The following is an 18,772-nucleotide window of genomic DNA, read 5'->3' as shown; positions in this document are numbered from 1 at the left end:
CGTATTAGAAACTACAGGGTATTGTTTGAAAGTCTTAAAAAGAAACTTTTCTTTAAAATATCTATACAATTGACTTGCCACAGTGCTGGAACTCCCAGAGTTAGAGATTTATTCTGTTGGGTTAATAAACTTTATTTCCAATAAAAGGCACTGTACTATGCTGAGGGAACAGGGAGAGTTCAAATAAGTATAAGGCATGTACAAACGTAAGGCAGATGCAAAAATACTCAACACTATTAAGCAGCACAAAAATGCCGAGATCAACAGTCATTTCAGAGAAGGATAAAAGTCTATGAACATCTTTTGATAAACTTGTGAGTCAAGTGATTTGTTAGTGCCCTAACAAGGCCCAAACGGAATAAATAAGTTTAGGAGTGGGAGGGAAATCTGCTCAGGCTGGTCAGAGAAGCTGCCTGGTGTCTGCACTAATGGTTCCGGGTTGCCTGTGTGCAGCAGGAAGACGTGGAGAGCATAGAAAAGGGGGGTGACAGGCAACCTGAGAAAAGGAGCAGAAAGGGTAAGGAAAAACCATCTGTTGCACAATGTAGACCGAGGACAGTACAGGTGTCATACAGGAGGTGTTACATCAAGAATTCAGGAGCTCTGGGTTCCAGTCCTGCCTTAGCTGCCCACTAGGTGGGTAACCTCAGACAATTGACAACCTCTCTGGGCTTCAGTTTTCTTAAAGGAGAGGTTAATAATCTCAGGTCCTTTAACAGCATTAAAATGACATCCCTTGATACTAATATGCTCATGCTTTAGACAATCTGCAAGAGGTTGTTGAAAGTATGAGAATGACTATTTAAGGAGTAAGAGCCCATTAGGCATGGGAAGACAGCGTATGGGAACTATTGTGTAGCAACAACATGCCAAACCAAAGATACCTCTCTGCTGCTCTGCCCCAGAGAGCTGGAGGTGTCATTTTAGAAGTAACTTTAGAACTTACTCTAGCAAGCCTGAGGAAGGCTTCTTCTCATGTATAGGAGTTGGAGCATATTCCAGAGTAAAAAATGTAATAAAATAGCAAACACACACACACACACACACACACACACATTACTACTATTTTTACACAGGTCTTGTTCTAAATTCTTACCGTATATTAAATATATTTTCCAGACAAAGACGTTCTTAAGATTATGAAGTGAGAGGCAACACAAGAAACAGAGTAAAGGTACGGAAAGTACTGGGCCCAGTGTCTGGCACGTAGTAGGCATTCATCCTCGTCATTCATTGTTGACAAACCAAAGGTCTCAGGGAGACGTTCCCCTTTCTCCTCCTACCTGACCACCCTCTACATTCTCCAGTGTTGGGTCTCTCATTCTCAGAACCTCACTCCACCGTTGTGCACCCACATTCCCATGGCTGAGCAAATCCATCAGAAGATATTAATGGATTTCACAACTCTACTCAGGGCCCCAAACCCAACCCTGGGCCCCAAGCCTGGACACTCAGTTGAGAGCATATGCTAGAGATAAAGTTCCCTCCTTCTCACTTTCCATCAGCAATACTCTTTTGAGTGAAGGTTTGTTTTATTTGGTTTTACTGGTGGAAGGGATGAGGGGAGGTGAAGGGCAGAAGAGAGAAAGGAGACAAAGAAAATAGAACGCAGGAGTTATTTCAGGTCTGGGTTTTGGCTGAGGCTGATATTGAGGGCTATCATTTTTGAGAACTATGAAAGACTAAGACTTTTCCTAAAGACAGAAACAGAAACAACTGTGGTTGGAGCTGGGAGTTATAGGTCACTTAGATTAGCGCCAAAGAACCTGAGTTGAGAGGTGAGGAAATGAACAGCAAGCAATCAATTTGCTAACACCTGAGGAAATGTGACGGACAGCTTCTCGTTGAGTCCCAGACCAACTCTATCTAGGGCGTTATACCAGTTTCGCCAGCAGAGGTCGCTCTTTTACTAATCTTCCATTAAAAAAAAAATCTCTGTGGGTTTTCATTTTTATTGTCCCTCTTTTGAAAACATGAGCTGGCTCCTAAAATGACACAAGCAACTGACTCCTTATGACAATAAAAAAAGACTGCAAACTAAGCCTCTGTGTGGTGGAGCATGGTGGTGACACCAGCTTGTTCAGCCTGCTGATTCAGCAGCCTGATACCCTGCCATGATGCTCGCCCGGGTCCTCCTTTAAAACCTGAAATATATCAATTGTGCTCAGTATCTGTTCTGATGGTTCAAAAACTTCACATGTCCTTCACTTACTGAAAAGCCATACACCCAGGGTTTTAAAACATTTTTTATATATATATTGTGTATGTTCGTGAGGAAATACAAAAGCCTCAAATTTCTTTGCCACATACTATGGGAATGATCCCAATACAAGACTAAGGTTTTTGACTAGAATAAGATAAAATGAGGAAATAAGCAGGTTTAATTGAAGCTGCTCAAGTCACTCTCTTCAATTATCCAAAGGCTCCCCATTGCTTTGAAGTCAAGTCCAAAATTCTTATCATGGCGTAAAACGCCTAGCCCCATTTGAACATTCCCAGCACGCCAATCATAGCACCCATTCCTGCTGCCTTCGATTCATGCCATCCCAGCCACAGACACCTTCTTTCACTTGGACTGTATGTACTTTGCCTGGATCACTCTTCTTTCTCTCCTGCCTTCAGCTGATTAACTCCTCCTCAGCCTCCAGCTCTTAGCTTGAAGGTCATTTCCTTAAGAGGGGCCTACCAGCCTCCATTACCAGACCAGGTGAGCCCCCCCTTTACAAACTTTTTTGGCATCCTGCAGGATGGCCGCTACAACAGGGGACTTTCAACAATGTGCAGAAGGCACTGCATGGGGATGGATTTTTATAGGTTTTTTTCTTGGGTAAACACAGCCTGGCGTGGGGAAAGAGTTTGGATTTCAGGCCCTGCTTGCCCCCTCAGCTGGACCCTTTTGTAGGAACACAAAGCAGAAGCTCCAAGGTCCCTTCACAGCACTTATCCTTCAGAACGCCCACCTAAATTCCATTACATAATTCCAGCTGTAACTCCTTGTCTATCTCCTCCAACAGCCTGTAGCTCCATGAGGGCAAGGCTCCTGTGTGTCATGTTACAGACACGGAGCCTGGTCCTTCGCGGGGGCTCCGTGAGGAGTCTGCATGCGACTGTGAAGCAGTGTGTAGTACCACTAAGCACACATTCAGTTATACATTCACGGGCTTTTTTTCTAGTAAGATAACAAGTGTTCACTCTTCAGCCTACACGATTGTACTACTATCTTCCTTTGACTTCTGTGAATACATGGCTTGGGGCCAAAAATCAGGAATATAGCTTCCCTGGGAAAAACGCCTGATCCGCAAGGACGGACTGCGTGATCTCGACTAGGAAACAAATCACAGGCTTGTGAGCCAAAAGGAACCTATAAATCATCTTGTTTAACTTCCCCACTTCACAGAAAATCAAGGATTAGAATTTTCTCTTCTGTAAAATGAAAACTGGATGTAGTGATCTCCCATACCTGGTTTTCTGAGATGCTAAGATTTGCCCAGGTCAGTCCCATGGAGAGTGACAGCTCAAGATTGGTCTGCTAACTTGAAATTTAAAACAATCTCCCCCGCACTATGTCCTAAGTTACTAAACGATGGGCAGGGAGTTGAGCTGTTGAATTCCAGGCCGAATCCTGGGGTGTGCCAAATGCCAAAGATCAAGGAATGTGAGGTTTGGGATAATGTTACCAACAGGATCCCATGAGGCAAAAAGATGGAATAGGCTCAATTTTCCATGGTTTGTTAAGATATCCCTGAGTTAATGGGGTGATATTTTTACCTTGCGTATGTGCCCTGGAAGGAAAGCCATATACCCAAACACACACACTCCTCATAATTCATACATGGATTGAATGATATCTGAAACTATCTAGACAAAAATGGAGGGGAAATGAATTACAGAAATGCCTTGTCTCTGCTGATGTCTGAGGAGAAAGACTGTATGTGAGACACAAAAAAACTTATTCGGTGTTAAAAAATTGTAAGGATAATTTTTTTTCATTTGATATATCTTTGGTTTTTTTCTTGTTAAAATATGTTATTAAAAATGCAATCAATACTTAAATTAATAAAATGAAAGTCTTCATAATTCTATGCTGAGAAATTGAAACTGTTAATGTGAGGGGTAACCTTCCAAGCCGGTTCTATGCATATATACATGAATTTAACATTTTTTTACAAAAATGGGGTCATACCATAAATGTTGTTGTACCTGGTTTAATATTATGGACTTTTCATATTAATATATATAAAGCTACCTGGGGTGTTTTAATGGCTGCCATCTGCCTCATTCTTGGATATACTACGTTTGGTTCAATTAAATAATCAATCGTTTGGGCCGGCCAGGTGGCTCAGGCGGTTAGAGCTCCGTGCTCCTAACTCTGAAGGCTGCCGGTTTGATTCCCACATGGGCCAGTGGGCTCTCAACCACAAGGTTGCCAGTTCAATTCCTCCAGTCCTGCAAGGGATGCTGGGCAGCGCCCCCTGCAACTAGCAACTGCAATTGGACCTGAAGCTGAGCTGTGCCCTCCACAACTAAGACTGAAAGGAGAACTTGAAGCTGAACGGCACCCTCCACAGCTAAGATTGAAAGGACAACAACTTGACTTGGAAAAAAAAAAAAAAAAGTCCTGGAAGTACACACTGCTCCCCAATAAAATCCTGTTCCCTTTCCCAATAAAAAAAAAATAGACTCGGCAAGATGGCGCCGTGCGCGTTGCTGCGCCCCTTGTCCAGGCTGCTGCGCCCGAGCAGGCTCCCGAGCGGCTCTTCCGCGCGGTCCAAGTTCTACGTTCGGGAGCCGCTCCACGACAAGCCGGACTGGCTGAAAGTCGGGTTCGCCCTGGGCGTCTCCGCCTGCATGTGGATTTATCTCATTAAACAACATAATGAAGATGTTTTAGAGTATAAAAGAAGAAATGGATTGGAATAAACTTTTTAAACACTTATATGGTGTGCTCCATATAGCAACTAAAGCAGTTCAATCTGTTGAGCTGTAAACGTGAGAGAAAATGTTATATGTGAATATGTGTCAAGTCAGCATTTATGTTTTGCATCATAAATGAAAAAATAAAAATGCTTCTCTATTCTTCAAAAAAAAAAAAAAAATAATCAATCCTTTAATCCTATATCTAAGAGGATGTTGCTTGGTTGTTTACTTTTTTGTTTCTTTGTAAAGTCTAATGTATAACTTTACAATGATCATGCTGGTAAATATTTCTTTAGTCACACATCTGATTATTTCCCAAAAGTAAATTTGTAGAAGAGGAACTGCTAAATCAGGATAAATCTACAGTATATAAAATACAATATGTACTCGTATGTGTGTATGCATGTGTAGGAGGGATTTAACATTTTCCCACATGGTTAGCTATAACTTAACACCATTTATTCCATCATATACTCTCACTCTACTGCTTTGACATTTCATATTTATCATATAATAAATTCTGCTTGAAGCTTTTAAGAGAATAGAGAACTTGAAGGCAAAGCCAGAAGTAATGATTTGGGAGAGTCAGATTATCGGCCTACATACAGTCCAGTAAGACCAGGAATGGAGAAGATGTGTGGGAAAAGGGCATTGTATCTGCATGAAGAAGCTGATTTAGGGGACTTCTAAGGGTAAAGCACAGTGATACCAGTAAGCCACCAATCAGTTTGGATAAGAAGGATTTTACATTGAACTCGAAAGGTGGTCATGGCTTCCACACATGCAAACTCCTTGCTTCTCTGGTCGCCAATGAAGCTGGAAAAAAAAATCAGTCCGCCTTGGATAGAAAGGAGGGAAGTAAAAGTTCAACTATCAAGAAAGAATAATGGCCACCTTTGTATCCAAATGTAACTCTAGTTACTTAAATGTGCGTATTCTGTATATAATTTGTATCCCCAAAGTTTCAAACTATACCTGAACATGTTTTCACATTTTAGAAGCCTTTTGTATTTCCTCTTATGAAAACGGTGTTCATAGCCTTGGCTTATTTTTCTATTGGTTTGTTTGCTTTTTCTCATTGATTTGTAGACACTATTCATCAGGGAAATTAGCCCTTTGATATATGGATTGCAAACATTTTTCCTAGTTTGCCATTGTCTTTGTATATGTTTCAGTTGTGAATGTTACTGATTTACTACCACAAACAAATCTATGCCAGGTCCTTTCTGAGATAATTAGAGATGGCCGTAAACTCAACAAATGCCTTATTTTCTAAAGCTTTTTTTAAAAAAATGTGGTAAAATACACATGTCATGAAATTTACCATTTCAACCACTTTTTGCAATATATTATCTTTATTAAATGTCCAATAAAAAATCATTTGTTCTTCTTAAGGGTAATAACAGCAGTATTTAAAAATGAGAAAATGTATTTACAAGGTTAATATCGTGCTGGTTGTGGTTACTTGAGAATCCAAAATAAGAACTGGATGTCTCTGTTAATTATATTGTTTATAAATATATATTGATAATTATTTATTATATACCAGGTACTACACTAAGTACTGCACATACGTTATCCTGCTCAATAGCTTTAATAACCCTGTGAGAGAGCTGTAAGCTTCCTCATTATATAACATATAACCAAAGAAACAGAAACTTGAAAAGATGAAGTAACTTGCAAAAGGTGTCACAAGCAATAAATTAGGCAACTGGGACTCAAACCCCAGCAGTCTCACTCCAGAGCCTGAAGTCAAACCACTGTCCCAATGTCTATCTCAAGAGGCTGGGACCCAGAACACTGCATGAGATTGTTTTGGATAGAAAATGGACGCACTTTAAAATTTTGCCAGTAGTTATGTATTTATTTATTCACTATTGTAGTTAGGCATAATATAAAATTTACCATTTGAACTATGTTCAAGTATACAGTTCAGTGGCATCAAGGACACTCACGTGGTTGTGCAACATAACCCCAATGTCATTGTCTTGTCACTTTGCTATGGCAAGTTTTGCCATGCAAAACATTTTTATTTTTATGTCATCAAATTGATCAATGTTATATTTTATGGATTCTATGTTTTGTGTCACGCTTAGAAAGACCTTGCCCACTCTGAGATTATATAGTTTTAAATCTTCTGACGTTTCTTCTGGTATGTCTATGGTTTCATTTTTTTTACACTTCACTCTTAAATCCTTCAGGAATTTATCCTGGCATGCAGTGTGAGATAAGGATGCCTCTTTATTATTTTTTTAATGCCAATAGAAATTATATTTGCAACTAGACAAATTCTTTTAAATTCACATGGGGGGAAAAGGCAAGCAAAAGAAGCCAGGAAAATTCTGAAAAGGAGACTGGTTGGGGTGTGGAGAATTAGTGCTACTAGAAATGAAAACATTCTAATTTACAGTAATTACCATAATTTGGTCCTGAATGCTGAAACTTATAGAACAATGGAATGAAATAGGATATTCAGAACTTAATCAGAATTTAATGTAAAGGTGTAAATTTAATTTAAAAGGTATAAATTTACTGCCATCTTTATCATGTTTATCCAAGAATATGACGCACCTTTTCATTTGAAGTCTTCTGTTAGATATGCAATCTTAAAATGAGAACACTGTTCCATCTCTCCACCACCTTCCTGTCTGCTGAAGAAGTTAGTAAAAAGTTACCTGTGGAGGCTTTGTTCGGGATCTAATTTTTTTTCCAAAGTTATTCCTAACATATTGGACTTCCTAGTCACTCTATTTACAAAATATGGAAAGCTGTGATCAAGTCTGACTTAATCAGACATATCTGTACCATATTTCCATAGTCTGGGCTCAAACCCAATGTTAAGTGTTAAAGATTAAACAGCAGGTGTTAGGTGTTGGCAGAATTCTTTTTAAAGGTTCCAGAGGCTGAGTTTGGGCCTTGATTTAACTTAGGCCTTGATTTAACCAGGATGGCAGCTGGAAGTTACCATCTACTCGGTATTATTATCCGCCCAATCTCAAAGATAGGGCTTCGAGTTACCATGGGTGTTGGTCTAAAACAGCAATGTCCAATAAAAATATAATGCAAGCCACATCTATAAATTAAAATTGTTTAGTACCCACACTAAAAAAAAAAGTAAAAAGAAACAGATGAAATTAAATTTAATAATATTTTTATTTAATTCAATATATCAAAAGTATGATCATCTCAATATGTAATAAACATAAAAATTGAGATATTCAACATTATTTTTCATACTAATTCTTGGAAACCTGGCCTATATGAATATGTCACACTTACAGCACATCTCAATTTGGATTAGCCAAATTCAAGTGCTCAATAGCCAACTATGGCTTCTGGCTACCATACTGGACAGGACAACTCTAGAAAATGGTAATGAGCAAGGAAAACTGCTTAATTTAATCGAAACCCAGAAACTCCAAGGTTGGAAATATAGTATCTCAAGGGTCTGTAACAGACTTTAAAAATCATGAGTCCTAATATTCATCTATATTTGAATCTTTTCTACAAATCAAGGCCTCACCCAGACTAGTGCTTGGCTCATATTTCCAGGGATGATGAGTTCACTGCTTCCTGAGGCTAGCCAGTCTATTTGGGGACAATCTTAACTCAAAAATTCCTTGCTAAGAGTACAAACAGGTTGGTTTATAGTGGTTTGAAGAGCTTAGTTGGGGTTAGCCAATCTTAAGGGGTTAGTTGAGCTAGGAAGTATTGGGGGAGTTAAGAACTGAAAAATGGACTGGTGAGGTGGGCATAGGAACTGTTAGATTGGAGGCTAAGGCTGGACATCTGGTTCAAATCCTCAGCTACACAGCAACAGTAACAGACAAAAACAAACTATGTATATATGCTAACTTCACTAATCTGGAGATAGAGTAATTTGGAGAATAATTTGAATTATGGTAAAACTTAAAAATTTTTTCACGGTAAAATAAAACATAATTGGGTCATACTTAATGAACGATATCCTGTGCATTAGGCTGTAATACAAATAACATTCTCCTCAATCTTAAACTACTTTATCAAAAGAATTAATTTTCAGGCCCAGAAATGAAAGACACTTTCAAAGTCTTATTATTCCCTCTTGATTTTCTTTTAACCTTTTCCTTACTGGAAATCAGAGACACAAAACTTTGTTTCAAATTGAGTAAAAGTGACATCAACTGCCGGAATTATGATGCATTCTGACTGGGTGGCTCCTGAAATAATACATTTGTGCTGTATTTGCACTTCTTCTGTTTCTTTTCCCCCCCGTTGGTAGTGAGGTGTTCTTTTCCAGCCACCGTCAGCCTCCCGTCCTCCCCAATTCTACCTTGCCAAGGCAGGGGAAGGTGCGTCCTCGCCAGGGCTCTTGCCAGCGCCTCCCTAGAACCTCTGGCCAGCAGCCGGCGAAAAGGCGCACCTTGGCCATCCAGTAACGTTTTATACTACATCTCTGTCCCTGCCGAGGCTTCTCCTGGTTGTTGACCGCGGCCCCACGATCCCCTACCCGCCTGCACACTGTCAACCGCACTCGGGGAGAAATTTTTGGAACAGAAGCTCCGCCCACCCTCCTCCCTCCGGCTTCCACAAAACCAGCTAAACACCACACCTCGGGCCGCCGAAACGGGTTTCGTCACGAGAGCTGAGTAGTGTATTTTTCACAAGAAAACAAGTATCCAAAAAAAAAAAAAAAAAATTCAAACTGCACTCACCGGCCAATGGGGAAGAAGCGGGCGGTGGGCGGAGGCAGTGCGGGGCGGGCGGGGCGGGCTGGGGCTGGTACCGCAGGGGGATGCGTAAAAACGCGGCGGGCGCTGGGTTTGGGGCTTTTTTTTTTTTTTTTCCTCCAAAACCAGCTCCAGTGCGAGACTCCGCCTGTAGTTGCAGCCTCTCGGATCCACCTTAAATCTTCAGTGGACTCGGCGCAGGGGTCAGTGGGCGCAGCCAATGCCAATCAAGTTTACAACCACCAGCACGGGAGGGAAAAAAAGAGAGGAAAAAAACAATCCTCAAGTTCTCCAGTCCCCACACTCACACGGACGCACGCACTTACACAAGCACACAAAAGGAAGGAGGGGGTGGGGGGGATAGGCGCGCGCGCGCCAGAGCGCGCGCGAGAGGAAATGTTTGCAAAATGCTGGCTGGAGGCTCGGTGCCCGTGGCCCGAGCGCTCCGGGAAGGCGCGCGGGAAGCGCAGCCCAGCGCGAGCGCCATGATGGTGGCTGCGGTTCGGAGCCCATTTTCTGGCGGGGGAGCTGCAATGATGCAATCCTCCGGCCTGGGGTCCGGCCGCTCGCCTTCTCCCTGCCTTTTCTTCACGTTCCTTTGAGGCGCCTCGAAGTTTCGCGCCCAACACGCAGCGATTTCTTTTTGTATCTTTTAGTTTCTGATTCTTGCCCACTCTGTGTTTGCCCCCACGCGAGACAGGCCTGGTACGCGAGTGGGGACACACACAGGGATTTGAGTTTACCTGTAAACACATTTTCGGGGTCTGACTGAGGATGACCCCACCCCACCCCACCCCCACGCGAGCCGAGATCCCAGAGGTTCTCCTCCCCGGCGGGGGGGTGGTTCTAGCATGACCGTGGGCCCTCGTTCCCGTCTCCCCACACCGCTTCGCTTGCAGGATTTTTACCTTAAATGTGGAGGGGAGGGAGGGGAGCGAGCGTAGGGTGTGGCTCAGGTGAAAGAGATGAAATTTTTAAACAAAATTCATAATCTGTAAAACAGATCGGAGAGCCTAGATGAGCTCTTAAAACACCCTTTTCAATCTAAAAAACCTTATGAAGAGCAAGTGTCGACGCTAACGATGATGAAGATGAAATGGCGAAGGCAGCACTCCACGGCCGCCAGAAAAGGTCGTTCCGCGGGGCCGAGGCGGTGGGCGCACCGTGGCCCGAAAGGCCGCCCACCCCACTCGGCTCCTGTTGATTTCTGCGCTCCCCTCCGTCCCCCAATCATGCCCCCGGACCCACATTTTCCTAGTTCTTTCCTGCTCCAGTCCCCCGCGCTGGTCAGCGCGGGATGCGATGGGGAAACTTCGCAAAGCGAGTGAAAAGGAGGAAGCGACCCCGCAAGCGGCGGTGGCGCTTGGCCCTTCTTGCCGCCAGCGAGCGGGGAAGCCTTTCGAAATGCGCGGGGCTGTGGATCATTGGAGCCCGGGGTGGGGGTGGGCGCGGGCTGCTGCCCTGGAGGGTCCACGAACTCAGGAAGATTCTCCCCTTCGCTCAGATCCTCCCACCGCTCTGGAGCTGGCAGGATACTGGTGTGGAGGGTCTGTGGAGAGGAATGGGGGCTTTCGCTTCTTTCTTAGCCCAGAGGAGAGGATGAGGGGGGCAAGTTTCTGAGAAACCGTCCAGCCCGTCTGCGCTGGCCTAGGCGCAGCCGCCCTCCATGGCCTCCAGGCGCCCCCGGCGCGGGAACTGCGCGCAGCGACCCAGGCCGTGCGGGAGCTGCAGGTTTCAGAGCAGGAGCCAGATTCGATGGCCTTTTCGTCTCGAGGCGCCAGCCAGCCCGACCCCGCAACAGCGGCGGCGAGCGGGCGCCGGGCTGCGGGGCCGTTTGGGGAGACGACGGCGCACTGGCCCGGGTAGCGGACTCGGAATCGCGGGGACGCACTTGGAGACTTGACACAGAAGTGTAATGGATCGACCCGGCGACTTAGGGACTGCGTTCCGGGGAACGTGCCTGGCGCAGCGAGCATCCACCACTTCCTGGCCCAGCACTCCTAAAATGCAATCTCTAAAAATTCACATTGAAGATGCCTCTTTATGAAAGGAAAATAGGGTACATGGAACTATAAAGAGGATTTTTTTCCCTTTTGTTAGAGACACTTTTTAAAAAAATACCCATTTTGGCTCAGAGAAACTAATTTTATTTCATTATTTCCTGACTCTCGACTCCTTCCTCCCTGTTTTGAATTGTTTTTCTTGATTTCTCAGTGTCTTCCTGAAAAACACTCTGTATGCGTGTTTTGAATAGAATCACAAAAACAGCCTTTAGTCTTTAATTAAAATAATGCCTACTTGGAAGATGTAGCCCAGCAAGCAAAGGACCTACTTTTCTCTTCCCGGCAGCTGTAAGGTCAACCCTGCTGTAAAAAAAAAAAAAAAGAAAGAAAGAAAGAAAAGAAAAAGAAAAAAAAGTAACTTCGGGTCAAAATACGCTGAAATTATCTTGTTTAGAGCTCCTTTTGGGGTGCAACAATGTAAATGTAACTACTTGAGGGAAACAATTTAACACACATTCAGATTTTTTCGATTTAACCATTTGCAGATTCCTAGAGAAAATAATTTACTTTTACACCTTAACCACATTTTTGAAGAGTGTGAAATCACAGGAATCATTTTAGTAAATCTGACTTTAAAATGTCTTTTTTATTATTATTATTATTTAAGTAAAAAATATCTATCTCTGCTATGGGGATACAAGGACTCAAAACCCTCAGATTTGTTATTTAGATTAATCAGTTTTTGGTTGGGTAGATTATCTAGCAGGGAACTTAGACATTGAGGAATTTGTGTGTGATGACCAGTTTAGTTTGAAGAATACCTTTTTAATCTAAATTAGTGTGGAATGCATGCCGATTTCTACAGGACTTATATATTTAAATATTTTGGACAAGAGGTGTGGATTAGATGGTCTGAACAATTGCTCTAACTCCTCACACTTTGCATGTGTAAATACAGAATTTAGAGAAGTCATCAATGTTACTTTCATTTTCAATCCTGCAAATGTGTGATCAGTGTACACTTATGTAAGAATTTTTGGTTCTGACATTCATATCCTAGAAGACATAAATATTTAAACTAATGGAGACTTTGACAATCTTATTTATATGAATATAAGGCTTTTCCACTTTGTACTTCTAAAGCTTTGTCCACCCATACAGAACTATGTGGAACACAGTGACTACTATATCCAGAGCCATATAAATATCATTTGAGTTGTGGGCCTAAATTATCTAGATATTTGTCACTTCATATTATATTGCTGTAAATATGACTAGAATGCCATGTCGAATACCTCAAGCTTAGTAAAGTACAGCATAGTTCAACTCAATGAATAGCTATGGAAGTTTTCTTTATTGATTGTTTGATGTGTAACAATAATTGCTATCTTTTTCACACATTACAAAAAATTATACTTGGCTCAGTATGCAATCTTTTAAGCATAGCCATATTATTTAACAGAAGGGGGAAAAAATCTATTCTACCCAATACAGCATTTACAAATGCACAAAACATGCCACTTTGGCTTGTATATTGCCTAGATTAAAAAAAAAAATCTCTTTTTAACATAAATAAGTTAGTATAATTTTCAGTGTCTTTACAGAGTTATGTACACAGGTACACTTCAAATGGTTTTGTTTCATACACATACACAGGCAATGGAAAAATACTGTTTAAAGATGTAGTATCCATTTCACTTATAACATATGGACTCTTTTCTATACACTTTTGTAAAAACAATGTTCTTTGGACAAATTAACAAATAGAATGGAAAGTTTTAAATTTAAAATTATTTCATTATTTTTTATGTTAAATTACTTAACAGATTTTTAAAAAATATCCAATGATTTAGAATTATTTTGACCGTGTCTACACAGCCCAAAGTGAAATTTCAGAAATTTTCTCAGCACATCTGATAAAAATTAGATGGTCGAGTCCGAGCATTCAGAACTACCCCCATACACCTCCCAGATTTTTGCCCAGAATTACCTGCAGTGATTACCTAACTGCTAAATAATTAACTGGTAAATTCAAATTTTAAAGGGGTTTAGTGGGGAGCACGAAGAAAGATAGTTTTGTTATTTTTTTAAAAAAAGCCATTTGCTGCTACATAACGGAATCATTAGAACTCCCAAATGAGACATAGCTTCATGTAAAAATAAACAGCAATTATTTGTAGCCAGTGTTCAAATTCGGAGGATTTTTACAATGAAGTATCAGTTCTCACTGAAAGGGACATTACATCTTTAAAGAAAACAATTCAACCCCTCCCCACAAACTGCTTCTCCTCATGCAAGTCTAAAATTTTTCTCCTTGCTCTAAATTGAAGCGAGCTCTTCATACCCCCATGCCAATTCCTCAGCCCCACCCTGCCCTCCCTTCCCCAAAATTTATGTGCTACATAAAAGGTAAAAACTATATACACAGGTAGTACAATGAAGCAAATAAGGAAAAACCTAATTGCACAATGCTACATCCAACGCTTTTAGAGGCAGATCATTTAAGAGTGCCTAAAATTTTAGTGTTATCATGTTGTTCTTTTCAGTGCTTATACAGGACGTCCATTCCATGGAGTCAGGGATATGTATTTAAAATTTTTAATTCATGTCTTCCTTGCTTCATCAAGCAATGATGTATCTGATAAACAAGGAAACATACTCTCAATTCTGCAAAAGAAACAAGAAGAAAGAATTAGGAGAATGCCACTAAAATAATATTACAAATAAAGTTCAGGAATTATTTTGTCACTGTCTTAGTTGGGAAATACCTGTGTGACAGAAAAGTAGTACTAATACTTGATGGTTGTAGTCTTCTCCATCCAACGTTTCCTTCACTGGATTTTTGCTCTCCTCTGTGTTGTGTAATTTTGTCTACAGCAGTGGTTCTCAATTGGGCCTCCCCCCTCCCGGAGATTTGGAAATGTTTAGAGACATTTTTGCTTGTCATACTGGGGGAAAAGGGTACTTGCATCTAATTGGAGAGGCCAGAGATGCTGCCAAACATTCAACAATGCACAGGACAGCCTCCCACAACAAAGAATTATTTGGCCCAAAATGTCAGTAGTGCACAGGTTGGGAAAACTTGGTCTAGAGAATCGGTCTCAAACATGGTAGGAAAAAAGAGATAGGAAAATTAAGAAACTGTAATACTTAAGAGTAGTGAAATTTCTATATTTGAAAAACAATTGAAAATATAACTTATAAAGGCTCTCCAAAGAAAATTCTATTAACACTTTTTTTTTTCAAAATATTCTAGTTTCTTAGTCATATACAGAATATACACATGAATGCTTCTGCATAGGGCCTTACTACTGTTTCTAGTATTCTTTGAACTGGCAATATTTACTAACAAATGCCTCTCTAAATCAGAATGGGGCCAGGTCAAAATCCAGTAGGTCTGATTCACTCTGGCTCATCTGATGAGCCAGGCCACAAGTTTCAAACCAACAATGGCTGCGGATGGTAAAGTTGCGTCAGAACAATTTTTTATTCAATTTTCCCACTACATATATAGCTATAATACAGAAGTTATAATGCCATTTTGTATAAGCTCTGAAAATATCAGATCTATGTAAAGAAGATGCATATGTGATTTAAAAACACAACAAATTTGAATCCCACCTTAATCCCTACGTTCTTTCATTTCTTTTTAGATGTTTATAAATGAGGATTTGAAAAGTTACTATCAATACGTATTAAGATCTCTTTATATGCTAGGCTATGAGTGTGTTTGGGGAAGAAAAAAAAAAGTCCCAGTCTCTGTCTATAAGATGTTTACAGACTATTAATACACGTACTTTGAAAAAAAAATATGTACTTTGATCTTTATGGATAGCCAATCCACATAAAGTTGGCGGCTGAATTATTCAAATTAGCTCTTCGTGTTGATCAGATTTTAGTAGATGGAAAAATCTCCACTTCCCTTATGCGGGGCAGACCTACCCTGCCAGCCCTGATATCTACTATTCATTTCCCCTACAAATATCCAAATCATCCTGTTATAGTAAGATTAGCATACACATGCTGACGTGTTCCTGGATTGCTTACTTTGGCAGAGTTAATTTAACTTCTGCTTTGCAACTTTAGTGTTATCAGAAATTCTGTAGGAACCTTAGTATTTTTAAACTTTCTATATTGGCTTTCTTTAAAATACAAAGGTTCCTTCTCTGTCCCCAGAACTTATCAGAACACAGGGAAAATGACCTTTTATGAAAATAATAAAGATTAAAGAACACAACATAGCTCTCTTTTCACATTTCTAACTATTTGATTAACCAAATTATGAGCCATGTGTACCTAGCAATGCCCTCAAAATTTAAATGTAATCATTCAGTTGCCGTATTTTCCATGTATAGCCCAAAAATGTGTTACTCCACTTAAACCTCTAGGAAATGAATTCTCATGAAGTGGAAATGAGACCACAGCCCAGCTCTTGTTCAGATGGGGAAAGACCCTATTGTTCCCAGCATGTTTTGGTGGGGCTCACAGGAACTGACCGTCCTATCCACAGGCCCCTGATTACAAGTGCTTGCCTGGAACACTTGCTCTAGTCCTTTCGTGTTTCAGGGGAAAATGATCTCAGGACGTGGAAACTGTTTAGAAATACAGTATCCCCACGGTGACTCCTAGCCTTCCCCATTCCTACTTTTTCGACTTCACAAAATATAAACAAAACAACAACCCACAGCTCTCATCTGCCAGCAACTAAGATGGGTATCTTGGGGTTTGAAAGGCCACGAGTTCCTGCAGCCCAATTCGGGTGTCAGTTATTTGCTCTTAGTAATCAACCCACCGAGCGGTTTACGTTTGACGTCTTCTGAGGCCCGGCTTCTTGGGCGTCTGCTCCACGGAGCCCGCGTTCGGGGAAGCATCTGAAACATTTTCTTCTGTTCTGTTGGCTCTTTTGTTTTGAGGGGAGGCATCTAAGGACAAGAGGGAATTTTCAAAAGAACACACACAAGTAATCTTTATCAAAAAAAAACAATGGCTAACAAAAGTTGGCCCAGTAGTCAGGGGATGAAAAACCCACCACCTCCACCCACAATTCTGGACCCATCACTCTGAGTGGCCTTTAAGGGGACAAAATGAGGTTGTTTTCACGGAACAGTGTTTGCTACGCCCCGAAGCTCTCTCTCTCCATGGCGAAGAGGGAGGCCGCTGATAAACATCCCAACGTTGTCCAAACCTACTGCCGAGGGGGGGGGGGACGGGAGGGGGGGCGGGGGGAGGGGGAGGGGACAGCGATGTTTTCGCTTAGTGAAATTATCAGATAATACAACCTCAGGCCTCTGACTGACAAATCATCGACAGACAAGCAGTCAGATAGCACTCACACCCTAAGATTCCGAAAGCGGGCTCCCAGAAAGCTCTCTCAGAATACGCTGAAAACTGAGAGGTTAAGACCCCCAAGCAGGCAAGGCGGTGCCCCAGACGGACATTTTATGGTTTCGAGAGGGTCATTACCGTCATTTGCAGGTCGCTTCCTTATCCCCGTGCACGGCTCGGCTAAGCCCGTCTGGCTGTCCGAGGCATCAGTCTTTTGGTCTACCAAGTGTGTGTCCTCTGAGTTTGCCTGGGACCCAATTAAAGACACCGCCTGGCGGTTCCCGCTGACGTCCTGACTCTCCTGCGCTGGCACCTTGCAGGCGTCTTTGGGTGGCCGCGGGGGTCTGGAGTAGAACTCGGGCACGGTGCCCTTTTCCACCTCCTGCCACTCGTATCTGCCCGGCAGGGGCTTGTGATTCTGAAAATCAAAATTCCACTTTCGCTGGCTGGCCTCTTCCATGTCTCGGCAGTGCTTCTCCAAGTCCCGGGTCAACTCTTCGTGGTTCACCGGGCCGAAGAGGTTTCTGCAGGCGGAGGGTTTGGGGTACTCCGCCTGTCTGGCGTCCATCCGCTCCAGGCTCGGGCTCCCGTTAGACACTCGCACGTTTGACATCTTCCTCCTGGGGCTGGACGACCGCCTCGCGCGCGCTCTCGGAAAACAAAACCGAACAAAACAAAACGCCCCGACCCAGCCCCAAGCCCTCTTATAAGTCCCGCGACTGCCCGAGGAGCCAACAACAACAAACCCCGACGAGTAACTGGCGAGCGTCAGGAGCGCGCCGGGGCTGGGGAGGGGGTGAGAGGAAGCCCGGGCTGGGCCGCCGAAAGTCTCCGCGGATCAAGTGTACGGGCGAGGAGAGGGCGGGGAGGGGAGGGGAGAGGCGAGAGGCGGGGGTGGCGCCGCCCGTCCACGTCCCGGCTGCTGCAAGCCCGCGGCCCCGCGAGCCGGGCGGCTCTCCAAACCTGGCGGGCGTCGGCGTCTCGGGGCGGCGAGAAAGTGGGGAGCGGGGAGGGGAAGGAAAACACCCCGAAAAGACGAGCCCCCTTTTCTTGGTTGCCCAATATGGCGGTGGAAGGGAGGCTGACGAAGAAGAAAATGATTGACACCGCAAGTCTATTTAAACAGAGGAGGAGACCCATTGGTCGCGGCGCCGGGAGCCGCCCCGCCGAGGCTGGCGAGCGCGGCCTTAAGGTGGCCCCGCGCGGTCCCGCCGCCGCCCCGCCCCCCGCGCGCGCCGACTCCGACAGCGCCGCCCGGAGATTGGCGGGTCGCGGGATTGCTGGAGGTGCCCTGCTGCCAACAAACCTGCTCTAGCTGGCCTCGGAGAAATTAAAAATAAGACAAACGAGCTAGCCAAACGGCTGGGAAGCCGGGGAGGGGCCTGGGTGGCGGGGCCGCGGGCTCCGGTCCCCGCGCGGCGCCGGCGGGCGCGCGGCGGTCCCCAAGCGCCGACCTGCCTCGCGTCCCGCGCGGGGGAGACGGACGGGCTGGAGCAGAAGATCTCGAAGGTGGCTGGCGCCTCCGTGGGTGCCTCGGTGGCGATCTAGTTTTCTCCGCACTGCGGGCCGCTGGGGGCCGGAGGCTGCGGGCGGGAGCTCTGCCCGCAGCTGGTGTCCCCCCCGCTGCACAAACGTCTCGCGCTGCGGGGGAGGCGGAGAAGTGTCGGCTGAGGGGCTGAGAGCCCCCGGTGAGCAGTGGTTAGCTCACCCTGAACCTGAGGTCTCTGCTCTGATAGGGGGGGGCACAGGGCTTAGGGAAGAAGCCAGGGCGAACGCCTTTCCATACATTAGCCTGCGGCAGGCTCAGCGTGTATCATA

At 43.7% G+C, this 18,772-nt stretch overlaps 3 protein-coding genes across 5 annotated transcripts in view; 1 reads left to right on the top strand and 2 right to left on the bottom strand.

Moving 5' to 3' along the window:
- APOLD1 (apolipoprotein L domain containing 1) overlaps positions 1 to 9,910 on the bottom strand; it is a 43,522-nt gene extending 33,612 nt beyond the window's left edge. Inside the window, exon 1 of one of the 3 annotated variants that reach the window (XM_081059895.1) lies at positions 9,612 to 9,910. The gene's annotated coding sequence lies outside the window, so the exon portion shown is untranslated. Of the gene's footprint in view, positions 1 to 7,488; positions 7,568 to 9,611 lie in introns of those variants that run through there. The other 2 variants (XM_081059896.1, XM_081059897.1) reach the window with 2 other exon arrangements.
- On the top strand, positions 4,689 to 5,078 carry LOC308502299 (NADH dehydrogenase [ubiquinone] 1 subunit C1, mitochondrial-like). Its single transcript, XM_081059899.1, has one exon. It carries the CDS (start codon positions 4,690 to 4,692, stop codon positions 4,918 to 4,920), a length of 231 nt encoding a protein of 76 aa, XP_080916025.1. The 5' UTR covers position 4,689; the 3' UTR covers positions 4,921 to 5,078.
- Positions 9,911 to 12,962: 3,052 nt separating the features above from the next.
- CDKN1B (cyclin dependent kinase inhibitor 1B) lies at positions 12,963 to 18,059 on the bottom strand. Its single transcript, XM_081060462.1, has 3 exons — positions 17,093 to 18,059; positions 16,422 to 16,551; positions 12,963 to 14,296 (listed from the first exon to the last, which is right to left on the bottom strand). Exons 1-2 carry the CDS (start codon positions 17,565 to 17,567, stop codon positions 16,430 to 16,432), a joined length of 597 nt encoding a protein of 198 aa, XP_080916588.1. The 5' UTR covers positions 17,568 to 18,059; the 3' UTR covers positions 12,963 to 14,296; positions 16,422 to 16,429.
- Positions 18,060 to 18,772: the final 713 nt, after the last annotated feature.

This window comes from Rhinolophus hipposideros (assembly GCF_964194185.1).
Source record: "Rhinolophus hipposideros genome assembly, chromosome: 9".
Lineage (NCBI taxonomy): Eukaryota > Metazoa > Chordata > Mammalia > Chiroptera > Rhinolophidae > Rhinolophus > Rhinolophus hipposideros.
The sequence above is the reverse complement of the archived record's forward strand: the minus strand, read 5'-3'. Positions and strand labels throughout refer to the sequence as shown.

Excerpts from the sequence above, each read along its gene's own strand:
- LOC308502299 (XM_081059899.1), top strand. The coding sequence starts at position 4,690 with ATGGCGCCGTGCGCGTTGCTGCGCCCCTTGTCCAGGCTGCTGCGCCCG.
- CDKN1B (XM_081060462.1), bottom strand. The coding sequence starts at position 17,567 with ATGTCAAACGTGCGAGTGTCTAACGGGAGCCCGAGCCTGGAGCGGATG. Across the intron at positions 16,552-17,092 it reads GAAGCGACCTGCAAATGACG|ATGCCTCCCCTCAAAACAAA; the intron begins GTAATGACCCTC and ends TCTTGTCCTTAG.